Below are 21,903 nucleotides of genomic sequence, written 5' to 3'. Positions count from 1 at the left end.
TATTCTGTAAATCCTTCATCGGAATGACAGGGCACAGAATCAGAGAGCAGATAGTGACAGACAGAGGCAGAGCTCTCGCGCTGCCTTTCCCCAACAGCGAATTAAGAGACGTTGTGAAAAATGGATCCCATCAAACACAAGTCAAAACAAGTTTATCTGATGTCAGTAGCCGGATGTTACAGAAAATTATGATGAAAAACATTAATCCTTCCTTGAACAGTGCCCTTACATGACTGAAGTTAGCTATTCAAACCAACCAAAGTACACTGATGTGTTTAGAAAGCAGGAAATCCCAGTTAGTAAAAAATAGTAACGTAACGGCGGGGTAACGTTAGCAAACCTACGACGAATTAAAGTAATTAGCAAAAGGATTAATTTACCTGGTGAAGAAATGTAATCGGACGCGTAGTTTTGAGACCACAGTGAAGAGGCTGAATACTTCCCAAAAGTCTCGCCGTAACTTTGCCGACCATCCGAACCGAAGCCATCGTCAGCCGTTAACCGTGTTAGCTGTGCCGTTGGGGCATACCGTGTTGAGATACTTCCACAATATTAGCCTCGGGAGCCCGGTGTTCCGGTTGGAAACGGGTTGGTGTTTTCTCTGTAAATATAAACAGACGAGACGACAGCTACGGGACAGTGGGAGGAACAGCCCCGCCTGTACTGCATACCAGTTCTTCCTGACAACATGCGCGGTCACGGTCCGTGCCAGGCTCCGCTTCCTTTTCCCCCTTTTCTTTCTCTCGGTGTGTTTAGCATGAAGCGGCCAGCAGGGAGCAGCTGGACGTCATGTGCTGTCCCACAGCAAGTGCACGTGAGTGGACATTACATCCACAGCAAGTGCACGTGAGTGGACGTTACATCCACAGCAAGTGCACGTGAGTGGACGTTACATCCACACCAAGTGCACGTGAGTGGACGTTACATCCAATACACACCACACCCAACTATAAAGTGCTAATAATGCACTAGACAAGTGGGGTATCAAAAATAAGGATGGGGTCCTCCTTAGAGGTCTTTCCTGGACTCAAAAAAAACCTTGACCTGTTGCGAATGACCCCACAAAAATCTGCCATTTCCTACCAAATTAGCCTTCAAGATGGGTAAGCTAGGTTTGCTGTTGTGTTTTTAGTTTTTAGTGTTTAAACACAGCAACATAGCCAATATGTGTTAGCTGTTAGCATTAGCTGTTGCAATACAGCTTCCAGACATCAGTGGAAACACTGAGCAGCAGTCAGCTGAGAGGGGAAGAAATTACATCCGCCATCTTGGATTTTACATAAGTCTAGATTTGTTACCTCTCTCAAGGTAAAGTTCACTTTTGTGACTTAATTAACATAGTCTACATACACTTGAATTGTTGCTGAGAAGTTAACCTGCCTTTTGATGGGTTTGCACTTTCAATATTTGCTTAATAAGCAACTTTATTGGAATGTAATGTCCACCACTGGTACTTCACATTGTTGGGCAAATTACCTGAAAAAAAGAATCCAATCAACCATTAGCCTACTTATTGAGAAAATAATCACATTGCTTTACTTATTATGCCCCATACAATCGGTTTAAGAGCCCTTGAAATTAAAAGCTTCTGAGCCCTCACATTAGAAAAAGCTTGTTTTATTTATTTAATTTCAGTGTTCGTGTGAAAGTCTGAGAAAAAAAAGAAGAAAGCATCTTCAGCTTCTCACTTTAATTATCTCAAAGCCTACATTCGTTTTAATTAAAATACATAAACTTGTTTATGTTTATTGGCCTCTGTGCATTCATCATTTATTCAGTCTGACTGATGACTTGAGGCTTTACACACCAAACCGTTCCCTGACTTATGGGTATGGACCTAATTGACCTTTGCCTTAAAACTAATCAATAAGCCATCAGCTGTGTGGTCAACAGTGGCAAATAAGTAGTAAATTGCTCATGGTTCTCATTCCACAGAATGACTTGCCATCATATGTAAAATGCCAATCTGAAAGAATCACATCTAAAATACCATTAGTTCTGATGACTGCAGTTCGCTCATTAATATTTAAGCCTTTTACAGATAAACTGTGCAGTTGGCAAGCTGAGCCTGGTTAATAAGATCTGTCCAACTCAACGGCTCCACAGACAAAATGCTATCAGATTGTCTTTTCACCTACTGACCTTCAAGCTCAACGAAACTACACAACTGCTTTCAGCACACAAAAGGTTTCTCCCTTTTTTTTTTTACACATCGTGTCTACTTTAGAGAATATTTCTCACAAGTACAATATACTACAAAACGATCTGCGATGAGAAGTAACTCGTTTGATGACCTGTGTTTGTGTTAATCCCCTTTAAGGCCCTAAAAAAGCACGATTCCTGCACATTGAGACACTTCTCTCTCTGAATCCCCCCCCAAGACAAAAATATACCTCTTCTACTAAAACAGATGACAAAGTAGAGGAAGTATTATTCATGAAAAGCAGGTCCTAAGTTGTCAGACTTCCTTTCTTTATGCCGTACCCTTGAGAGACCAGTGCACTGAATGCAGGATGTAATCAATATGCTATTGGAAAGGAAAATGCTTTGTTCCCTCTTTTCAAAGTTGCACTTATTTTAGAATTAAATTTACATTTTTTAAACATTATGTTAGAGAACCTGCAGAAAGAAAACGTTCCATTATCAGTTGAAAAAAGTGTATTATGAGAATGAATGACAGTCAGTCATCATGTGCAAGCTTCCCTTGATGGAGACACTCTTAATGAAATTGCAGAGGAAGTCTTCTGCCCAGTTGCTGTTCTTTTTTTTCTAGTCAGCCATTATCTATCACCCACTGCTGTATTCATCCTCTCATATTGGCTACAAACTGACTGAGTAAGACTGCATTCAGCTCTCCTGCTTAATTAAGTAATCTATGGGAAGTGTACCAAAAAGAAACTGTTCTAATGAGTTGGCTAGTGTGCTTTGGGTTGTTGCACTTTCAGAGCAGAATCTGCTTGCGTAGAGATTTGCCTGCGAGGTAATTTATCGAATAGCATCGTGGTGCATGCAGCAATTTTATATTAGTGATCATAAAACTCTTTGAATCTTAATTATATCACCATGTGTGGTGTTACTGTAGACTTTAAGGTGTTTGTTTTTTCTTAATTGGGTTATATTAATTAAGAATGGAAAAAAAACACCCTTTTTCATACTTTTATTGAAGATTGTAGAACTGTTGTACCTCTTTTGATGAAGATTTTACAATTTTGTATTTGTTCCACTGGGTTGTATTGCAGGTTGGATGGCTCTTGGAGAAGCTGCTCAGCCACACGGTTGCTGTGATTGACAGATAAAAAACCCCCGAGGCTCACACAAACAGCTCGATGGGTGAGTTTGTTCGTTTTACTTCTTTTTTTAGTGAGGTCTATCTTGTTCTGCAGACAGAGGCTGCCCCCTTGTGCACCAGGAGTAGCATTACAAAACCATAATGCACAATGAATACTGAAATACACTCTCTCTGTGCAGCTTAACAGTACTGTGCATAAGGCTTACACTTTGTGGATATTTAGCACCATCTTGTGGTATCAAACAGTCGGATGCTCTGAGCATGTTCCACTTAAGTAACAGTTTGGAAGTGACTCTGAAACACCCTGTAAACTAAGTGAAGGCTGTGTACAACAGTATGCTTTTACTGCTCAATGTCCAAACATATTGCATCTTCAGGAGCGTGAACAGTTTCAAAGAATGATATATTGCAAACCAATTAAATTTACTTAAAGAAAAAAAGAAAAAGAGAAACGATAACTTGTATTTTCCACAAAAGTTTCCTGCGGTTCTGTCTGCATATAACATCAAATCCAAACCCCTGTGTTGAGAGGCTCTTCCACACACCGAGGCTCACGGGCTTAGAGACAAGTTAACCCTGAATCTTTTATATCTGCAGACTGAATATCAAAGGCTCGTGGAAAATTATAGATGAACCATGACAAGTCAAATCCATTTGAGTTAATTAGACGGAAAGACACACGGAGAGAGAAATCTATTACAATCTTCATACGCACCGATACTCTCCCAGTGTTCTGTGCCTACAGTGTGTCTCTGTAACACTACTTCTTCTGTGGTATTTGTGTAGTCGCCATCCACATTTTTACAGATTGGTGACTTTTAAATGGCTGCAGTGATGATTTAGTGTGTTCAATTAAAGGGAGTGAATACTTATTATTATTATTTTCTTTTGATCAGTATAACAAACACATGTCATTTTTTTATTCAATTAAATAAATAAAACATGAACAACTTCCAAGGGGGTGAATATATATGTTTTATAGACACTGTACTCATCCATAATAGTAGTTGAACTATTGACCTGAGCGGCTTCAAGTTTAAGGTTTCCTGATATATTACCTTTTAGCTGATCCCTGCCAATCGGGGTGTTACAATATATGATTAATATCCAAGGTAGTTAGGTAGATTGTGTATCGTGTGTGTTGGATGAGCAGGAGAAAGTGGAGGGCTGTCAGAGTCGGAGGGACGGGCTGTTGTTTGAAGTGCCGGGGAGTGCAGAGCAGAGGTAATTGTGTCTGACGGGCGGCGATAATGATGAGGCGCAGATCAGATCAGCTGCACATCCCCTGCGTCCAACCCCCCCCCCCCCCCCCCCCCCCCCACACCCCCACCTCCCGCTGCTGCCTTCACTTTTCCGCTCTCTCCTAATTGACTGGGCTGCGTCTCCCTCGAGCCCCTTTGTTATTATTTATTAATAATTCATCGCTAAATAATTCACACCCTTGGACCCGCAGTGTTAATTGAGCCGGTTCGGTGGCAGCGCTGGTGGGTGTGCGAATATATGTGTATGGGGGTAGAAGAGGGGGGGTAAAGTAAGGGAGGAAATGGGAAGTGGGCCTTCCTCAACTTGTAGGGCAACAAAAAGGGGAAAAAGTTTTTTTTTGGTTCCATTGGGAGGAGGCTTTGGGGCAAGTGTGTGTGTGTGTGTGTGTGTGTGTGTGTGTGTGTGTGTGTGTCCTATGTAACATGAAGGTTCTCATTCTTTACCTGTTTTGCAAATGGTATGAAGGGAGTATAAAAAAACAACTGATATTGCATTTAAGGGAGTCCCTGTTGGATTTCAGCCATGGGATCTTTGCTGCATGTTGTTCCCCTCTCTCACTCTCCCTTCTTCCAGTCTGCCTCTCACTTTTAATGCTCCAATAAAGGCAAAAAAGGCCCAAATTCACAAAATGTGAATATATATATTGCAAACTTAGTCAGTATATATATATATATATATATATATATATATATATATATATATGCGCTGATATACTGTATATCTGCAATAAATGTATTGTATAATCATATAGTTTCAAGTTTTATTTGTCATATGTAGGTTAACACAGGGTCAACGGTACAATGAAATGTGTGCGAAAGAGAGAGAGACAGCATGTCAGCTCAGCAAAATCAAATTTATATATATATATATATATATATATATATATATATATGAAATATTTTAAAATAACCTTATATACATATATGAATAAAAAAAGGGGGGTTGTGCAGTACAATAAATAATAATATTTACTTATATTTATGTAGTGCAGACAGCAAGTGAGTGAGTGTGTCTGTGTTTCTGGAGGTTGAGAAGCCAGGCTCCTGTATCGTCTGCCTGACGGTAACAGGGAGAACAGTCTGCTGGGGGGGCTGTGGTCCTTGATGATGCTGTGTGCCTTCCGGAGGCACCGCTGGTGGAAAATGTCCTGAATGACCGGGAGACTGTTGCCAGTGATGATGCTCTCTGGAGAGAGAGGTTATTTTCCTGACACCAGCTGTGCAGTATCTTCACCTCCTCTCTGTAGGCCGTCTCATCATTGTTGTACTCCAATAGATAACAAGAAACTGCAGTACAGAAATGCCAACTATATGTTTTATGTAATGTAGTGTCGGAGAAACTTTTCCTATATTGAGAATTAGCACTCGGTGTGATGAATGTTATTTCATGCAGCAGGGAGAGAAGACCCTTATATATATCATCATTTAAACAATACTGACCTCAGCTTAGCTCTTCCTCAGTACAACAACCTCTTAATGTTTCCTCTCATCTGACTTCCTTACAACTTAAAGTTGTGTCAGTCTGGTTACACGCTTCAGTAACAGAGGCGTCCAGTAGAGGTCAGCATCAGATCACCAGAACATCCACCACACACCAGTGGAGCCGCTTCATGCCTTTGTATGGCTGCAAGTTAATTTTGGTATCGCGTGCTTTGTTTGTGTTAAATTATTCATGCAACCTTTCATTAACACCCTAAACAAATACAAATTGCACAGCATACGGGGGGAGTCACAGCAGTCATACTGTGCCAAGGAATGTTTTCTTAAGGAAATGCCTGCTTGCTGATTTGTAAACCTGCTTACTGTATATTATTACCGAAAATCCCACATCCTCGGCAAAACCAAGTGGCCGGCTCTTTGGCTTTCTGCAAGTAATTAGAGAACATAAAATGTGAAAAGGTTTGATTTGAGACTTCTTGTGTTGCCTCTGGCTGAATAGCTCATCACACTGAATCTAGTGTTTTCAAATCTGAAGATGAATTGAGAATTGAAAATGTTGACTGTTTCATAACAAGTTACCCCCCCCCCCCCCCCCCCCGCCCCTTCTCTTTCTCTCCCACTCAGTCTTCTTCAGACTCAAACACTGGCTCTGTGTCGAGTCGCTTGGGCAATGCATCATCTTCAGAGCATTGCCTAGTTGCTAAATCTCTTTAAAGCGGAGCAATATATATATATATTAAAAAAAATCAAAACAAATCTGAACCCTGTCTTTTAAAAGTTTAGATTTTTTTTTTTGGTTGGGGGAAATATCTGGGTTAGGGGGAAAAAAACAAGTTTAAAAAAAAAAAAAAAACCTCTCCCCAGTTTGTGTTTCTTTGGGGAATGGTTCATCTGAAGCTGTCGACAAGGTCCATACAAGTCTCCTGCTACCACGCAGCATACAAGACCGTCTTTCATGCTGTGGTGGTTTGGGGCCAGCAGAGAGGAAGCTGTCTAGTCGAGCTCAGTGTACACACTTGCATGTATTTTTGTAGACATCGCTGTAGACTTCACTTAATCTAAGAGTACATCAAAGCATCCTCTGCTCCTCTTCTTCAGCTAAATCCTTCTCTGGTCCTTATTACCAAAGTGCTCATAAATGCCTTCGGGGAGTTGAGAAAACGGGGGGGGGGGGAGAAAAAAACACAAACAAAAAACAAACATGTTTGCTTTTATCTTTCAAATAACTATTAATTCTGGTACAAATGAGCTTTTCTGAGAGGGGACCGTACTGTATCATAGTAGGCGAAGATGTAAAGATTCACGCTGACTGGGAAAAGAACAAAAGAAGGACGGTGTACAGCGGAGTGAATTGTTTCTGTGACGCTTGCCAGAATGTCATCATCGCTGGCTGATTTTTGAAGTGGGCTTCCAATCTTGAAAATGTCGCTTTTTGATTCAGCGAGTTGTTTCAAAAAGTGCCATCGAACATGAGATTAACAAATGGCTCGCACAAGTCTGTTTTTGATTTATTTTTGATGGCTCTGATGATGTTGAGCGTTGGAAGTGAAGGAACTGGTTGTATACTCCAGTGGACCGCTTCGCCGGGGAGTAAACAGGGCTCTCAGCGGCGCAGGAGTCTTTCCATCAGGATAGGAGAGTGTAACCCCATGGAGATCCTAGAGAGTTCTGAAGCCAGAGATGGTGAATAATAGAACAAAGTGAGGATCAGTCTTCTGAGGTTCCACTGCTCTTCAACATCCCCTCCATCGCAGGAAGGGGTGTGTGTGAGAGAAAGATGGAGAGAAGAGCGCTGATAGTTGTAACTTCTCCGTCCAGCCTCGCTAAACTATGAAGAAGTTATCGTGTTTGTGTCTTAGCAAGTGAAACACACCGCTACGCCACCAAAACAACTGCTATTGTAAGCCGACACACTGACAGCTGCACATAATGACCAAGTCTGCATTGACAGGACAGCATCCAAAGCTAATCCCATGGGTCTGTGGGGCGCGTCTCTCTTTTTCTTCTTCTTCTCTCTTTTCGCTTATGAAAAATTCACTACCCCCCCCTCTACGTCTCTCTTCTGTGCATCTCCAACACCGAGAACTGACATGCGGTAAACGGAGAAATATTCAAAGGGAGGCCGGGTGCTGCTCGTCTCCCACAGGGTCTCCTTTTTTACACCCTCACAACTGCTGAGAAATCAAAACTCTTTGGACGTCACGCAGGCCGATTGAAGTTCAGCGCCTGCTCTGGAGCGGTCCCTTGCCCGACGATGGCAGGCGTCATTAGAGCTGTCAGTCAGGCCCTGGCAACGGGCAGCGCCGCAGGGCACCCTCAGGGCACCCTCAGGGCCCAATCAATGTTGGGGTCCCCAGGAAAGGGCCATCAAACGGCGGTGTAAGACGATGCTGTAACCCCGCATCGCCGAGCTTCCCGCTCATCCCCCCCCACCATTGATCACATGATTAATAGCACAGCTCCACACTTTCGGCCCTATGTTTTTGAACTCTGATGCAAAGCTGTGGTCTTGTATCTTTTAATCATTGACTTCCCATTGACTCGGTTGTGGGAATGCGCACCCTGGAAGTCTAAGTAGGAACCGTCTTATTGAAGCTCTAATGATGAAGGAGAAGGAACATTCTCTCACAAACAGCTCCCCAGTACTGGCAGTGGGAAACAGGAGCCAGTTGTTGTTTTTTGCATCATGTCAGCCCGCTTTCCTTTCCCAGTGTGTTGCAATTACAATGAGTCACATGATGCAAGGAAAATAAATGAGCCAGTGGGTGCTTCTCTGTCCAACAATCTCAAGTCCTGGAACAATGAGATATCCACGAAATCACGGTACACAATTGAAATACAGGAGCAAACAAAACCCTAACAAAACAAAGCAACCGTCTTTGAAGAGCGAACAACTCCGACTGCCTAAGTTCCTTTCAACAATATACAGAGTGCAATATTCTCAGTACCAGTATGTTATTCAGAGCGTTCCTCCAAATATTTAGAGAGAAGGAGGGGAGATGAAACGCAGATAGAACAATGGGACTATGGCTGTGTTATGACGTTTCGTGCACCTCGCCCCGCCAGCCCTTTGTAGTGTGTGTGTTGTGTAGTGTCCGCGTCCCCAGTTGGTCCCCCGCTTGTTCTGAGTCCAGGTGGGGTCTCACCTTCTCCCCCCCCCGCCCCCCGCTCACCCTCCCCCCCCCCTTATCTGCCTATCTCGCACACACCTGCTCCATCACTCTCACACATGTTACACACCTTGCAGATAAAAGAGTCTACATTTTCCTAATGATTTATTAAATATCAGTCCTGGATCAGGATTAGCGTCTGTAATCCAAATCTGACTTTGCCCATGAAATAATTTACCCCTCCATAATGTTAATAACACCGTTAAATATTCTGTTTGATCGTCTGGTTTAATTCGGTGACATATAAGAAGGTGTTTTGAGTCCCTTGATTACATAACGTAACATAGCGTAAGTATGAGCTCTACTTAATATATATATATATATATATATATATATACATATTAATTCAATCATATATTATTGATTACAAACAAGATCGCTGCTGTCAACTGCTGTGCATAGATGAAGAAGGATAAAGGATTTAGCTAATTTATTCAGGCCCACTTCTCGTGGACATGGGTAAAATATTCTCTCTGGTCTGTAACGGTGAACAACTCCGGAAAGTTGGGCAGAAAGTTTCCTTCATTTTAAATGCATTTCAAGTTGCCCTTAAAATGCCCAAAAGCAACACATATAAAAGTGGTGCGATATCAGTTTCATTTTATCTCACAGTCACATCAAATCCATGAGATAAACCCTTCACTGCATGCACCCCCCTTCCCCCCCTTTCCCCTTCCCCAGTGTGCAGTACCCACACCGGCCACTGGGTGATGCTGAGATGTGCGCCGCACGGAAATGAAGTTGTTGAGTCTGGAACAAAGAACATAAAGTAATGATTTCTCTGTCAGATATTTGGCTTTGGGTACAGAGCGTTGCTGGCGTTGTTAGTAAAGGGTGATCATTAGCAAGTAACAGGAACTGCAGACACCTTTTTTATCCAGCAATCAAAGGCAAATAACAACAAAAATGAGGTCTGACCTATATTCACTCTGCAGCAGCATCCCAGAGGAACGACAGGTACCCCGGCATCGTGCGCCCTCCTCGCAACACATGCACTTCCTACAGGTTGTGAAGAGTGCATGTGATTTCAAACAATATCATAACCTTTCTACTTTTGTAAATATGGATTGATAAAAAAAGAAACACCTTCCAATGATCAATACAGTTAACTATTCAATATTAAATTTAAATCTGTCCCCCCCCTCCCTCTTTCTCTCCCTATGGGGGAGTTTAGGGGGTGTCTATGGTCAGCGTGTAGAGGCTGTGTCTGGTGGAGGTAATCCTTGGTGATCTGCCCTAATCTGTCACAGATACGCAGCTGAAGCGCAGAGAAGCTGTTAGAGGAGAGCGGAGCGGGGAGGATGAGAGTCAGAAGGGGGGGAAAACTGGATTATGGCAGTACGTCTGCATTAACTCATTGGCCTTATCTCTTAAATGCTCTGCGAAAAACAGCTTTGGCTTGTACACGGAATGGTGCGGTGTACAAGCTCGGATGTATGCGTGTGTGTACACTGCCGCGCATGTGTGTGTGTGTGTGTGTGTGTGTGTGTGTGTCATGTGAGCTGAGCTTATTTCATGCCAGCGATACAGGCCTGAGAAATAAGTGTCCCTATTATAGAGAGCAGCACGCCCAGTGCCACCTTGTGCTAGGTCACATCCCAGACCTCCGAGCTCCCCGGAAACCTGACATTATCAGGTGATTCATTTTCCATTTCTCCTTCCTTGATTGGGCGAAGTGGCCGATTTGCTTCTTGGAATGCGGGTTCTCGATTGCCAGACATAGATATCAAACCCCTCTTTGTCCCCATATCTGAGGATGTTGTGCTTTGACAAATTGTTTTCCTGTTGAAACCACATCGCAATTATGGTTTACACACTTATTTTGGAAAAATGACTAATTGTCGTTTGTTACGGATGAAACTGTCTCACATGTTGAGTCGCACCCTGGTTTGGAGCCTTATTTACTCAGCAGCACAGGAACACACGCATCCTTTTGCAGTCATAAACACACATACTGTACTCACACACACACACACACACACACACACACAGACGCAGACAAATCTCAAAACGTGCTCACAAACAAATGTAATAAAACTGATATGTTGATTGATACAGTCGCTGCAACTCTCCTTAACACAAACAGCCAGAGGCACGCACAGTCCTGCGCTCATGCGGTCCCTCATCTCCAGTCATGGGAGGGTCACCCCTCGGCCCTGAGAGAGAGAGAGACTGTGTGGATGCTCTCATGTTTATGTTTGGGAGATTAGCAATGATGAAAGAATGCCTTTTCAAGTCTGGGCTAGAGGGGCCTCTGTTCAATGCTCCACCCTTTCACCATACATGCACTACCTCTCTCACACGCACACACACACACACACACACACACAGACACACTTGTGTGTGTACGTACATAGCCATACACGCTCGCAGAGTTGTGTATAATTTTGCCATCAATCCCCGCACATTGTACTCTATAGCCACCATATGTTCACCACATCCAAAGATCTACAAGATCGCAGAAACATTTCCTCCAAATCCATTCCTGACATTGATGCAGTCGTCTCTCGGGGGTCAAGGATCTTAGTCGCACTGTACGTCGAAGCTGCACTGACACTTCACCCTCATCTATCCCCTTCCCTCTCATCTTCCCTTCATCATCGAACCCCAATGAAAGAGCCTCATTGTTCTACTCTGTCTGCTTGTGGTCTCGCAGTCTTTTCTCTCTCATTTTCCTCCTCTCTCTCTCGGTCTCTCTTGCAGCCATATGCTTGGCCCTCTTCCTTGTTTCTTCATCTCCTCTCCTTGTGCTGCCATGGATTATAATGTGATTTATTCATATTTGGGGGTGGGGGGGGGGGGGTTCCCATGCCAGGAGACCAGTACTGTCGATCTTCCTTGTCATTATCTCTCCCAACCAAACCCAACAGAAGAAGTTATGAGGTTTAAATCTCTCTCTCTCTCTATTGGTCGTGGATTTGGATTAGGGAATCCCTTAGTTTGACGGGATAACATGTTTGGGCAATTTGCTTCCCATTAGCTGTAATATAAGGCAGGGTTTTCCAAACAAAACATGATTACCAATGGGTAAAGCACTCACCACAGCTAGGCCTCTCCCAAATGATCTAAAGACTATTCGGTCACAGTCCCATGATCCTATTCACTCTTGAACTATTCCATTGTCTGAAATGCATCAATCATTTGTAATGCGTGGTTTGTTTGACCAGGTATTACAGGCTCTATTGTGTAACCTTTTTTTTCGTGTATGCAAAACCGATTCGGTTTTCTTTGGCTCCTTGACAAGGCCCCACATGACAGTTTCACTCACTGCAGAGAGTCATGCTTGGGGAACAGCTCATACTTCACGCCAGAGTTCCTGCTCGTCTTTAAACTGACTAAACACTTTGATATTCTCCACTTTTATTACCCGGAGTGGTGACTGTATCCATCTACCTCCTTTGTTGTCTCGGCAAGCAAACCATTCATTCATCAAATTGTTGGAACCACCAATGTAATTGAAGTTTTTAGTACGATCACTGATTCTGGGGGGGCCCTGGCTGTCGAGAGGCAAACTCCCTCAGGTCTTGCCTACCAAACAGTGGAAAGCACCTTTTTCAGGTGAAGTCATGAGAGAGCGGTTTTGCGGTGGGAGATTGTGGATATGGGAAACAGAGGTGTGCTGTTTATAACGTACTGGAAATGACTTAATTAAGCATAAATGCAGATTATAGTTATCATCTCCTGATTGGTCCTGTTCCTGTCACAGGAGAGCACGGGGAGAATAAAAGCCAAAGACGGATAGACAGACGTATCAAGGAGGTATAAAAGAAAAAGATGAAAAGCTGTTGCCAAAGCCAACTTAACCTGAAGGCACTGGCCTGGCTGCCTGTGTGCAACATGATATGATGAAATGTCCTCTGTGACAGCTGCTTGATGTGTAGACTCAGAGGTTGTAGAACCATTAAAGAACTATAGAAGTGTGGATGGTTGTGTGTGTGTGTGTGTGTGTGTGTGTTGTGGCGGTGTGGGGTCGGGGTTGGTATGCTTATCCAAAAATGCCAGAAGGCAAATGATACACCATCCTCCATTTTTAGAATTGTTACTTGCAGATTAAATTGCATTCCAGCGTGCCACTCGCTCCAAGAATGAGACGTCTTGTGCCTAGCGCCTCGCAGTTAGCGACACGCAGGAATGTGATGTCACGACGAGCTGACCTACATCAGCGTGCCCTTTTTAATGCAGATTGTTAACACTGTAGCGGCGACGGCCTGCCTTCTCTGCTGCACAAGAACGGTCCTCCTTTATTTGTCTTGGGCAACAAACACATTGACTCAATCAACATTGTCCTCATGAAACTTGTATGAGCGGTTAGATAAACATCCTGAATGTATTACACAGTAAATGCCCCAATATAAAGCCTATAGAGGGATCAAAGCTGCAGTCTGAGGCGCCGGTGTCCATATGCAGGACAAGCTTTGTGCGCTTGGACAGTTTGTTGATTTAGATGTACAGTATTTGTTGAACATGGGGAGCAGATGGCACTACCATTGACCCCTGCGTGTGTCTTCCTGTCCCCTAGCTGAACCACAGCGCGAGGGGGCCCTTATCTGGTCAAACTGGGCGGTGGAGAGGGGAAGGCTTTGAAGGCACGCTTGTGTGGCGATGCAATCAGGCAGACTGCTGTAGGGCTGCAAACCCCCCCCCCCCCCCCCACCCCCTCCAACCTCTCCTGTCCAATAACCCTCTTTGCCCTTCTTCTGCCATCCGAAGCCATAGCAGAGAGATGCTTATGGAGCGCTCCGAGGCTCCCTGGTTGTTGTTTGAGCAGCAGAGGCTCCTGGACAAGCCTTGGGAATTATGCGGGCGGTATCACGTAGGGTCCTTCCCATTCCCCAATAACAAGTAACATCTCGTGGAGAATCTCTAAGTGATAAGACACTTACAGAAACCCGAGGGATTCGTTGCAAATTTTCCACCCTGGACAGAAAAATAAATAGAGATTATCTATAGAGACAATATGATCCCAGTGGTGCCCCCCCCCCCCCCCTCCTTTACTCTACCCTCTGCATGGAGGACACAGATAAAGCATCTCAGATATCGACGGCTTCTGAGATGGATCACATGAACAGTGAAATACATTTGGGTGTGCTGTGTAGGTGACGCAAAAACTGCGAGAGAGAGTTGGCGTTTGTTTAAGTCAAGTCATTGCATTACATTGTTGTTGTTGCACATGACGCCCGCTTGTTGTGGCAGAACGCTCGACTCAGTCGCTGTAAAAATGTCCCTGCAGCCACAGGAAGCTGCTGCGTCCAGTTCACATGTGGTCGTTCGAATATACAGTAAGAACATTTGCATGTTAGCCAAAATGTATGCCTGCTCTCTCAGATTCTTCCAATTATTTCTCATGATATAAAAGCCATAATTTCATCTCGCTAACCACTTTGATGCTTTCATCTTCCGCTAATATGTTCCACACTAGCATTGTAACAACACTCTACCACTCACAGATATTGATTTGGATTAGGCTCTGTCACGTTCGGGGATTGCATAAATGAGGCTTCTTCTTCCTCTATTCTCCCCTCACTCATTTTCGTTCCCCCTCTCGCTGTCACATCTCCATGCTGCCTCCACACAGGCCCTTTGATGTGCCTGCTTTAATTTGGAGCTTAATGGAATCTGTGGCACTGCTGTGCCTATCGGTGGCAGGATCACAGATCCCAGGGTTCATTGCGGTATGCCTCCATTCTGGTGAGTGGGTGTCAAGATAGCCGTGAAACAATGGAGGAGGGCCTGTAGCCCTAGGAGACAAACTGCATTTCCAATGCAGATCCCAGAGTATCGGAAGCCCCTGTCGGGTTACTGCCAGTGTGTTTTCACAGGAGGAAATCCCATCTGTAGCTCAGTATCACAAACAACTGTTGACTTAACAAAAACAAAACAATGCGTAAAGCCATTTTATTGATATTACATGATGCATAGAGTATTATGTTTTAAAGAACGGGCGGCGGAAATGAACAATAGAAATGTGCGTGAAAATAATGCAGGCACATTTGTAGGCTACATAGCATCTAAGAGTCCATGCACGCACATGCACATATATAATGTAAAAACAAATGCACATACATACAGTAAGTGCAGTACAGTGTGCGTACACACACACACACACACACACACACACACAGTAGACATGTCTACAAACTGTCCTGATGTGCAGCACAACGGTTCTCACAGATAAAGATATTTACTATAAGACCGTCATTTGCACCCGTCATAATATGTTAACAAATACAAGTTCAGATGATATTCGCAGCAACTTTTAGAAGTCTCAACTTACCACTTGTCTCTGAATGTTAGGTTTCTTCAGGAGTCTGGAGAGTCTGCCTGCATCTGTGTGAACAAAACAGCAGGGACTTCCTGTATTCCTGCTTTGACTGCACTTTCTGAAACATGTATGTTTTATAGCCAAAGCTTCTGGCTCATACAGTTGTGTCTGTGTGTGTGTGTGTGTGTGCCCTCAGACGGTTAAAAGATCATGCTGATGTATCTCCGTGTGGCACGCTTCATATTCGTCCGCCCGCTTTACAGGTTGTGGACACTTGTTCACAACCAGTTGCCTCCTCGCTGTGGATCGCGCATAATTCTTACCAGTCGTCTCCTTTTTTGTTAGATTTAGTTTCACGTCATCCGTCCGTATTCAAGTCTCACTCATAATTTAGACCATCAAGGCTCAGAGTGTGGACAGCCCAGAGCCCAGCAGTGCGACTGAGCCCAGAAGAAATGTCAGGGATTTCACACACTGCAGTCCAGACTACAACCTTCGATCCATGGGGGTTATAAATCAAAGCAGGTGGTTTCCTCCCCAAAAACCTCTCCACAGGATAGAGTGCTTGGAGGCAGTAGGTTATGAGCGAGCGATGATAAAAGTATGGCCATAAATCAATTCTTCATCCTTATCAAAGGCATATTTCAATCTCTGTATGTACCGTTTAACTAGCATGCTAGTAAAAAAAAAAAAAAAAGGGGGGAAAAGACAGAAAGAGAAGGAACTTCCATCTGTGTGTGGAAAGAAGACAGGATCTGGGATCTGAGGCCTGACGAGAATACGCCCTCAGCCATGCATCTGTACAGTATTCAAAGACATGTTCAGACAGTATGCTAGCAGGGGGAAATCCCCCCAATACAGGGGCCTTTATCTCTCCTCACATACTCTGCTTAATGAACTCTGCTGCATGTAATGGCACATACAGGAGCCGTGTTGGAGGTGCTTTGCCTCTGTCTTTCATCCATGTTTGTATTTGATCTGTGCCTGCCAGATCATTATATTGCAGGGAGAGTTGTTTATTTGAGGTCTTGCCTTTTTGGTAGTGGATGCGTTGCCCTCCTCCTTTTTCTTTCTTCATATAGTAAGAATGCGCCTCCTACAGAAGTCAGATTTGTGAAATAAAACAAACGAAAGAAGATTTGTAATGTGTTGATGTGAACCGCAATCAATAGATCTTTTCATGACGCCTCCAGACGGTATTAAAACATGTTTCGTATCAGCTACAAGAGAACTTTGTCCATTCGACCCCCCCCCCCCCCCCCCCCCTCCCCAAATTTCACACGCCAGCTTACTCCAAGTAAAAGACATGTACATGCACTGAATCTCATTTTTTTTGGGTGCATCAACAAATGGAAATGATTGTGCACAGAAATGAGATATTGCCAAACATTTCAGAGATTTTTCGTGCGTGCACATTTCATATTTTCAAAGAGGTTTTGGTAAAGAAATTAAATCTTTTTTTAACAGTCAAAGCAATTAATCCTCTGAAACAGACTCCATTCCTGTGGGCTTCAGATTCAAACATTCTACTGAAGCTGATCTAAAAAAAAAAAAAGTATTATTACTAGCTTCTGCATTTATTTGATGTCTGACAACTACTCACACAAAGACATATATTGCACTTGACTTCAATGCAGTTCAAAGCAAAACATGTATTTCTTTCGCGCTTACAGTGCTTTTAATACTCCTCACGCAGATCAAAGCAGAAAAGTTCAATCTTAACTTTGGTCAAACTCAAATTCCAATATACCCGCAGGCATGTAAACAAGATTTGCTTTGTTTGTGTAATGCACCTTACGCTACATCAAGTTAGAAATCAGCCACTCTGGACCAACCGCTGCTGCTGTAGCGAGCTCCCACTTCCTGTCGTACCTCTGTGAATGAACGCCGTGATATTTAAGAGCCATGAAGATAAAGGCACATGGGCAAATAGCTAATACCGTGAAGCAGTTTACTGGCTGTTGGACCGTGCTCTCTCGGGGGGGGGGGGGGGGGGGGCTTTGATGTACCGACACACAAACCTTTATGGCTGCTGGTGGAGACAACACCGTAGTCAACCCACGCTTCAGGAGCCCGAGCTGAACTGTTTGCGCTCTTGCTCGTAAATCGATGTGTGTAACGAAGGTAACAATGAAGCTGCTTTAGCCGAGCTGTCCGAGCTGTCTGTTCCATTCAGAGTTGACAGATGAGGAGGTTGTGGAGCCGCAGCCCCGGCTCTCTTGGCCCTACCTGTGCAGGAGAAGCCTCTCCCTCTGATGTCTGTCTGTAAATTGACTTGCCTTTTCAGGCTTTGACCCTGATGTCTGATGTAAGACCCAGACACCCACACATCAAAGGGAGCTGGGGGGTGGGAGAATGGATTTCTATTTTGGAAGAAATATTGACTTTAGGCACTAAAGTGATGAGGCATCCAGCTTTCCGTATCCTATGTGATATTACAGAATCTAAAAATGGATTTTTTTTTCTTCTCTAAATCAAACCGTCATGAACTATCATGATGTAGTTGAAGTCTTTTTGGATCTGTTTTGCATTATTCTGCAATTTTCCCCTGGATGGATATAAGATCACGTCTAATAATGGGCTCATTATGGCTTTATATGCTCTGAACCAGATGGGGAGAATGTTTTAAAATTATATTATTATATTTATTATGATGCAATCTATTGCAAATTCATCTGTTTACTAAATCTTTTTTTTTTTTATATGGAAATTGTGAAAAATGTCCAGTTTCCAAAGCCGAAGATGACATCTTGCTTACTTTTGTACCAAACGTGACCACATTTAATGGTTACAATGAGGTATAACTGAAAGAAGAAGCAAATCATTACATCAAAGCCCGGGGTGTCAAACTCATTTAAGTTCAGGGGCCACATGCAGCACAATTTGATCTCAAGTGGGCCGGACTGGACCCTCTGGCGGGCCGGTTTTGGCCCCCGGGCCGCATGTTTGACACCCCTGATTTAAGCAGTAGTGGTAAGTATTAGCAAGTAGTAATACAACAAAGAAATACTCCATTACAAGTGCAGAAGTATCAAAAGCAAAAGTACTCATTATGCAGTTTGTTTGTATGATATCATTATATATTTTATTACTGGATTGTTATTACTGATGCACTGATCATGTGTCTTGCATCTTGTGACTATAGCTTTCAGAGTTACTTGTTCTACTTCTTTACTTTACTAGTGCTTGGGTAAATGTACTTTACAGTAATCCTCACGCAGTCCTTAATTTATGAATGAGTTCAGATGCACTTCAAACTTCGTCCTTAAGTGGAGGGATTTGGAGTTTGTCTGGATCCTGCAGCCCAGTATCAACAAACGGGACGCAGCTGCAGTCACTAGAGACGGGGGCCACCTGCTGCTCATGCTGCAGGCCCATTCTGCTGCAGGACAAACATACCTGCACAAGTTTGGGACCGGAGCACAGAACCAGTTCTTCAGGCTGACAGGTGCTGATTTTACTGATAGCTTAAGTCGGAACAAGTATCGGCTTCGCTGGATTCCAGTAAAGGACTCTGGTGAGAGGTGCTGTGGTGAGTCACACACTCTGCCAGTAAACACTGAACCCAGTAGTTTACTCCTTTTTCCATATACAGTTAAACAGCACTTTGTTTTATTTAAGCGCAAGTCATCACATGTTTTATATATGGCAACGATTTTACGACAAATAACGTGTCGAGTGTATTTGTGCAGCACGTTTAAAAACAACCACGTTAAAGTGAACAGAGAGTAAAATATCATGACTAAAAACAATATAGATTGCAATGGAAAAATACAAATTAATATTCTAATTTGTGCACGAATCGAAAACAGAATCAAACTTGTAAGAGCAGTTTATAAATAAATAAATAAAAGAGATGCCTTTTCCAAAAACTAACAATTCTCTTTGCAGTAATGTCTGACGAATCACCTGAACCAGTTTTAAAGAGTAATTAAAAGAAGTGGGGAGACTACACACACACACACACACACACACACACACACACACACACACACACACACACACACACACACACACACACACACACACACTGGTAGAAGATAACACTAAAGCTCCTGATGACGAGAGTTTACTCGCACACACATCTAATGGCACGACCAAAGCTCCCGATGATCTTTGTTGTGAAAAGATAGCTGAGACTCTAGAGCCATCTTCAAGGTTCAGTCAGCCGCTGTGCTCAGAGAGGAGTTTGCGGGATGGAAAAGCATTTAAGATGGATTCACAGTGGGGATCTCCGCAAAGCACGCTCAGAAGACAGAAAAAACCCAGCATTATACAGCTTTCTTTGAAGAGTGGGAAATACCAGTTGTTATGTTTCCCCAAAATAAGCAGCGCAGCACACTGTGGGTTTGTACCTTCAATTTTTCTCCTTGTCCAAATAAAACTAAACATGGGGGGGGGGGGGGGAGACTCAAACACTCATCCATGCGTGAACACACAGGAAAACTCTTTTTGGATGCAGGGGAGCGCTGTACACATGAGAAAAGCCTCAGTGATTTACTGTTCTTGTACACGCGTACACACACTACACACACATGGCAAACCACTTCCTAACCCTTTACCACTAACTAGAGTGTTGCAGTCTGAGAGTTATGTCCCTCCTCTGACTGCTCTTCTCGTAATCGTCGGCTGGCTGCGGCCTCAGCCACAACGCTGCCTTGCTCAGGAGCCTCCGGGAAGAAGAAGAAGAAAACCCAGCCAGCCAGCCACCTGTGTGAGGTGGGCTGGCTGGCCTGGTGCCAGAACAGAAAACAGATATGAAAAGCTAGTACCTGTGAAGGAGTCACACTCTAGTGCAAGCCATACACACCAACACACGCGCGCACACACACACACACACACACACACACACACACACACACACACACACACACACACACAAGAGGAAGGATAATTCCCTTGGCCACATGAAAGCGGGAGGCGGTGGGCAGAACGCCAGGCAGCGCTACCTGGAGACAAAGGAGCAGCACCTCTGGGGGGGTTTGATGTTCATCTGGGATTCAACATGCTGATGGATCCTGCCTGTGAGGGGGAGAGGCTGTGTGTGTGTGTGTGTGTGTGTGTGTGTGTGTGTGTGTGTACGCAGATGAATATATTTGAGCCTGCAAGCGTTGTGTGCTCCCAGCATGCTGCAGCTCCGTAGTCTGCAATTAATCTCTCCGACATCAGGCCTTCCCCCAGAGGGGGCAGATTTCTCTCTGCTGCTACTGATCTCCGCCGCACAGCAGGCCCGGGGGCGTGTGGGCGGTCTGGGAGCTCACCCAGTCTACTCAGGCAGGACGGGATCCACCTGAGACGTGAGCGACGGCACAGCTCACCTGGCTTGGCAGGGTAGATAGTGCGATGTAAGATGATCTGTGATCGTCGGCTAATTAAGCGTAAGAAAGCACTTTAAGTAATCATGACATGTTTACTTTCCTCGTCGTTTTCTTCCCCTCAAAGCTATTTGTCATTTCTAACGATCCGTCTTTCTAACTGACCTTCCTCGGTTACATTTAAAGTTTTATTTGTGAGCCGCAAATACATTGTTGTCGTGTGAAAACTTTTTTCTCTCTGAAAGCACGACTTCTTCTTCTTCTTCTTCTTCTTCTTTCTTTTTTTAGGATCTAAGTCGAACCGTGTGAGGTTTGTGCTTTGATGACGATACATTTTGACATTATCCGATGGGTTTTAAAAAGGCTTTTACAAGCGACTCCAGTTTGATGTCTCAACTCTTCGCTTCGTCTCCAGATGATCTGACAACACGAGAACCAGCAGGAATGGAGGAACAACGTTTCCAAACCTCAGCAATGAAAGATAAATGTGAAATGTAGCTGGAGGTATTTGTACTGGATATGTTATCTGTTATGTTTTAAACATGTACACAAGTAGAAGGTTTAAATGAGATCACAACCTTCCCCGGGCCCAAACTGACTTTATTTGTCAATTGCCAGAAGATTAATCTGCAACTATTTTGATAATGAACTAATTATTTAAGTAAAATTTTAAAGCAAAGAAATCCCACAAAAATGATGATTCTTCCATTCTAGTAAATATTAAATATTAAATGAATCTGATGACAGATGACAAAAAGAAATCTTTGCAGCTCTCCTCTTGTTTTCATGGTCACTAACATCCCATAATCAACTTTCCACAAGCTGAAAATCAAGTGAAATCTGATTGTATCCCCCTTCTTTGGGGAAACTTTAGCGTTATGGATGAGAAGTGACCTTTTCAGAGTTACATAACCCCCTAACAACAACAACAACAACAACAACAACAACAACAACAACAACAGAAAGATGCTCTGCAACACTTCCTGTTGGTTCTGTCCTGTGCAGCTGACTGATGGCACCGGTGCTGCTGCTGCTGCTGTTCCCGCCGGTGCCAGATAATCCCGTGTTTATGTTTGCATGTGTATACTGAAACATGCACAGTGTCACTCCTCATCAGCACAAAGGACCTGTGATGTGAGGATTACCACATAGAAGCCACGCTGCG

At 43.7% G+C, this 21,903-nt stretch overlaps 1 protein-coding gene and 1 long non-coding RNA gene across 3 annotated transcripts in view; one reads left to right on the top strand and one right to left on the bottom strand.

The window, feature by feature from the left end:
• The window catches only part of LOC115014589 (calcium uniporter regulatory subunit MCUb, mitochondrial-like), a 13,878-nt gene extending 13,078 nt beyond the window's left edge, over nucleotides 1-800 (bottom strand). Inside the window, exon 1 of the mRNA XM_029441578.1 lies at nucleotides 381-800. Within this exon, the coding sequence (XP_029297438.1) occupies nucleotides 381-488 (108 nt within the window). The 5' untranslated portion in view covers nucleotides 489-800. The remainder of the gene's footprint in view (nucleotides 1-380) is intronic.
• Nucleotides 801-1,003: 203 nt separating this feature from the next.
• Nucleotides 1,004-21,612, top strand: LOC115014039 (uncharacterized). Of its 2 annotated transcripts, none has more exons than XR_003832850.1 (3): nucleotides 1,004-1,103; nucleotides 3,240-3,330; nucleotides 21,027-21,612. It is a non-coding gene; the product is annotated as an uncharacterized LOC115014039 (long non-coding RNA). The 2 variants fall into 2 exon arrangements; XR_003832851.1 differs by lacking the exon at nucleotides 1,004-1,103 and adding an exon at nucleotides 1,192-1,308.
• Nucleotides 21,613-21,903: the final 291 nt, after the last annotated feature.

Source organism: Cottoperca gobio, chromosome 1, assembly GCF_900634415.1.
Source record: "Cottoperca gobio chromosome 1, fCotGob3.1, whole genome shotgun sequence".
Taxonomy (NCBI): domain Eukaryota; kingdom Metazoa; phylum Chordata; class Actinopteri; order Perciformes; family Bovichtidae; genus Cottoperca; species Cottoperca gobio.
Note: the sequence above shows the minus strand (reverse complement) of the source record. Positions and strands in the feature narration are given on the sequence as shown.